Here is a 5,079-nt window from a genome sequence, read left to right as displayed (position 1 = left end):
AGGGGCAGTATCATGTTTCACAAAATACATAAAAGGACTTGCTTTCTAGTCCATAAACTCTGGATCTATCACAAAGCGCAAAAGGCGCGGTCTGTTTAACACGGTTTAAACTTTATCTCATGTAGAGTTCTGTGCTTTCATTAATTCAGCCCAAACAAAAGCATTGCAGCCTACTGTGCTGAGTAGGGTACAGTTAAATGCTAATTAAAAAGACTGGCACAAATAGATGTACATACAATTTGGAGTTTAATAATCCTGCTTTATTTGGTGAAATCATGTGATAGTATTTATTTTTCACTGGCAATCAAACATTCTGGGGTTTTTTAAGGTTACTCTACTGCTTGGCCCTTTACAGACTCACACACAGAGTATCTCGCTCTCTCCACTCTCCATGCTTGCTTTTCTTCTGAGTTGTCAAACCTGTTCAATTCGAGCTACATTCGACTACGCCTGCTCTGAAAACCAAAGCACTACAGCAGCGGCACTCCCTTGTAGCTATAAATAAATGTGACGTTGTATGTGCCGATGTGAATTCTCTCTTTCTAAAAACACCACGTGCTACCTACCCCCCTCCCCTTCTCTCTCCCTCTCGCTGTCCCTCTCACTCCTCCCATCTTCTTTACATGACATCAAACCACAATGCACCGCACTGTTTGCAGTTTATCCCTGCTCTCCATGGCAACGGGCAATAGCACGGCCCCTTATTTAAATCGAACAGGAAGAAAACGTCATTTCTGTCCAATCCGAAAGCTTTGAAATGACATAATGGAATTTAGGAAGATAGAAATAGGAGCGAGCGAGGCAGAGCGCTCAGTAATAGATACATTTACAGAGCGACGGTGACAGCGCAGAAAGGAGCTGCCACTAGCAGGTCATACTAGTTGTATACGCAGCGAGTTTTGTGAAGGGAAATTTGAAAGTTCGCTTTGCTTTGTAACGAATGAAAGGCGAGAAGATTGAACAGAAACAGGAAATTCCAGCACATCGAGCGCCTGAAAAGAATCATACGAGGAACAAAAGTGTTTTGGAAGACTAAAAAAAAAAAAAGTTATCAATTGTTGGCAGAAACAAAAGTTTTTTGTTTTTTTTAAAGAAAACAGAAAGTTAAGATTTATATTTCTGAAGTGACTGTCAAAGACAAAATTGTGTCTGCAGTCCCGATTGCCAAACTGCAAACTTTATTTTTCCTACGTGTTTAAAAGGGGAGGATGGAAACACCCTTTTATCACGATGATGTGTTGAATGCAACTCTAGCACACAGCGCTTACTCGTACAACAACATGATGAAGAAAGACATGACCCTAAACTTGAGCGACCCCGCCTCCGGCTTGAAATCCCACCTGAGAGACAATGACGGGATCCTCAACTCTCCCGACATGGGGCTCCTGAAACTCGCTTCCCCCGAACTGGAGCGGCTCATCATACAATCCAATGGAATGGTCACCACAACCCCGACTTCCCAGTTCCTCTACCCGAAGTCCGTGACTGAGGAGCAAGAGTTCGCCGAGGGCTTCGTGAAAGCGCTGGAGGACCTTCACAAACAGAACCAGCTCAACGGGACTTGCGTTCAAGCCGGCACCTTGGACCTGAGCTCGAATAACGGCTCTAGCGTCAGCATGCACCCGGACCTTCCAATCTACACTACACTGAGCGGCTACACCAGTGCAATGGGGACCAATGTGAACTATTCCACAGACACTGTACCATTCCCACCGCCGCCTCCCCACCATATGGGCCAGCAGCAGCAGCAGCAGCAGCAGTCACGGTTACAGGCGCTCAAGGACGAACCCCAGACTGTACCTGACGTGCAGTGCTTCAGGGAGAGCCCGCCACTGTCGCCCATCGACATGGACACGCAGGAGAGGATAAAAGCGGAGAGGAAGAAGATGAGGAACAGAGTCGCCGCTTCCAAATGCAGAAAGAGGAAACTGGAAAGAATATCGCGGCTGGAAGACAAAGTCAAATCTCTCAAGACCCAAAACACAGAGCTAGCCTCCACGGCAAGCGTCCTGCGAGAGCAGGTGGCCCAGCTGAAACAGAAAGTTATGAGCCATGTAAACAGTGGGTGCCAGTTACTGCCACACCAGGTCCAGGCTTATTAAGAAAGCATGAACTTTCTCGTGGCCTGTATAAGCTCAGAACTGATTGCTGTTGACGCGTGCGTGTGTGTTTCAAACCACAGAACGGTAATTGGGCTCTAAATTAAAGACTTGGACACTAATGAGTGGCTCACCAGCCTAATTGTAAAAGGTTTACATGGGACTGTTTTATTACCGTTTTCACCCATTTCTCATCTGGGGATTATGATAACAGATCTCTAAATGACGTCATTTTGTATTTGAAAGCCTTATTGAATGAGAAGAACTCTAAAAAAATATTGTGCATGTTTGTGACGACAAACTTGGTGAATGCCGCCAGGGTCTCGCCGAGTGCAATGTTCCAAGTGTAATGCCTTAATGTTTACAAGCACTCAACAGAGAAAAAATGTATATTTTATATAAAAAAATTGACCTCTGTACAGTGTCTTATATTGTCAACGTCCTTTTTTTATTGTTTACTTCGCACAATGTGAAGCTGTTATGGTTATGTTATTGTGAGGATATGAGTTGCGTGTTTGTTACCTTCTTCTTTGTCTATTTTATCATGTTGCACTGAGAACAGTATGACTTTTGTCAGTCTTCACATTCCGGTTATATATTTCAACCTGGAACTCGTGTCCAAATAAAAAGTGTTAACGAATAAAAAAAACTTTTGTTTAAATAAGTTACACAAGTTATTCAGTCGATTTATTTTTCAGTTTGATTAATATTACAAATGACAGTCCAGAAGTTTGACAATTCATGGTAAAATATATTTTCTTCGAGTAATTCTGGGAAGGTAGCATTCTTCTAGCGTCAGAAGGGGGCGTTGTTTGCTCACTTTGATGCACACGAACAGAATGATTTGACAACGCCCCTGTGACGTATTGACCAACCTCCTTCCCGTGGTCTGTTGAGAGGGGTATCGCTGCAGAGCGAAGGGCTCCCACAGCGTAGCTCACGCAGGGTAGTGCTGCGTGCGCAACTCGTAATAGACGTCATCATTATATGCTACAGCCCGATCACATAAGGGTGATAATTTTAAGTACAAAAAGTTTATTTCATAACAATAACCTAACCCTAAACCTAAGGTTCGTGGGGTATTATGGTGCATCACGTGAATGACTAAAATCAACATTCCAACAAAGCATAGACAGCAATGTGTTTTATGTAGCTAAGATGTATGTTATGTAATTCAACAGTATTTCCAGCGGGTTTGTTGTTTTGGTTATACAATATAACGAAAATAACTTTCCATTAAAAAAAATTACAGGAACATGAAAAGAAAAAAAAAATTACAATATTTGCCACAAAAATATTGAGACAGTAAATTAAATGATCCATAGTTATATTACAGTTTTAATTATGGTAAAAACAATAACGTTGTATGTAATGAATTACTTGAATAGGATGAATCCCTCAATGTTATCAGACATTTATCCACAAGGTCAAAACACTAAATCAGAATTCTAAGGTAAAACTTTAATCAAGTAGACATGTGTTTGGATCAGTGCCAGTATACTGAACACTGAAGATGCATTTGCAACAAATCATTCATCTTCTACAACCTGTTGGATGTTAACCCCAGAACACATGCATTATGAATTCCTCGTGCAAACCAATACAACACACACTGATGGCTCATTATCTACCATTGGGTAATGCAGAGCCTCGATTGCCTTCACTGTAAAGCCCCTTTCAGACTGGCACTGCTACCCGGGTTCTGGCTACCGGGTCACAATTCTGTGTAGTGTGAAACCCCGTACCTGGGCCGTACCCATATTAACCTGGGTCCCAGCAACCAATCTCAGGATTTGTGGGTCAACATGCTTTGACCCGAGTTGAGAGACAAAATGCATGACAGCTGTTTGTGAGCAGATGCAATAACAAACAGCCGCGCCTGCATGAAGGTTTCACTTCTGCAAGGAATGTTTCTGTTTTTCCGTTTTGCCGTATTTTTGTTGCTTGAGACACACCATGAGCCAGATTGCAGCAGGGATGAAGAAACATTTGCTCTAATCAACATTTGGGCAGACGGTTCAATCCAGAGAAGCTTGGATGGAAGCGTCAGTAACAAACTGCTTCCGGGGCATTGATACGTGCATTGTGTACTTTTGTCTGTCACCCAGGTCAACCCTGTTTTAGCAGTGTGAAATCACGTGCCTGAGCTGCGTGTTACCGGGTCCTGGCTTGGGTAGAGCATGCCAGTGTGAAAGGATGAGCAGCTTGTGTCCCATAGTGCCAGCACACTTACTCAGAACAGAAAATAGGAGGCACTTTTTTACACAGAGAATTGTGAGGGTCTGGAACCAACTCCCCAGTAATGTTGTTGAAGCTGACACCCTGGGATCCTTCAAGAAGCTGCTTGATGAGATTCTGGGATCAGTAAGCTACTAACAACCAAACGAGCAAGATGGGCTGAATGGCCTCCTCTCGTTTGTAAACTTTCTTATGTTCTTACTCTAATAGTCACCAATGAATACAAAAGACAAAATCTAACTTAAAATCATTGCAAAAACATATTTTTTCAGGCGCTTTGACTACGAGTTCAGGAGCTGCTCTTCCGTCCTTGTTGGCTGCCATAGACATTTGTTATGCAGGCTAGATCAGCCATAGCGTCTCTACTGTATTAGTAAGCGTCAGCGCCCTCTAGTGCACAGCTGTATTGCCACAAACACAAAAAGAAACTTGATGAAGTTGGAGATCAGTAGATGACGCTGACTCTTCAGCTGATCAAGCCTGTATTACATATTGCTATGGCTGGCACTAGAAATACAAAAAACATATATTTTAAAACCTTTGTGGGCACACCTTTAAGGTGCGTTTAGATACACCTTTGAAGGTCACAATTTGCTTGCAACTTTCAGCTACATTTCAAAGATTTTGTAGCTAAAATTTCTTGTCCAAAGTCCACTTTAAGCCGTGTTGCCAGTTCATGTTTAACAAGAACATGTCTAGTAAAGTACACTAAATTATTATAAATCCAGCCCAGTTTGACATT

General features: G+C 42.6%; 1 protein-coding gene across 1 annotated transcript; it reads left to right on the top strand.

The window, feature by feature from the left end:
* The first annotated feature begins 804 nt into the window (after window positions 1-804).
* Window positions 805-2,772, top strand: LOC117428835 (transcription factor JunD-like). The gene has a single exon (XM_034047794.3). The coding sequence runs from the start codon at window positions 1,209-1,211 to the stop codon at window positions 2,100-2,102; it is 894 nt and encodes a 297-aa protein (XP_033903685.2). The 5' UTR covers window positions 805-1,208; the 3' UTR covers window positions 2,103-2,772.
* Window positions 2,773-5,079: the final 2,307 nt, after the last annotated feature.

The sequence above is a fragment of the Acipenser ruthenus genome, chromosome 47 (genome assembly GCF_902713425.1).
Source record: "Acipenser ruthenus chromosome 47, fAciRut3.2 maternal haplotype, whole genome shotgun sequence".
In the NCBI taxonomy this organism is placed as follows: domain Eukaryota; kingdom Metazoa; phylum Chordata; class Actinopteri; order Acipenseriformes; family Acipenseridae; genus Acipenser; species Acipenser ruthenus.
Note: the sequence above shows the minus strand (reverse complement) of the source record. Positions and strands in the feature narration are given on the sequence as shown.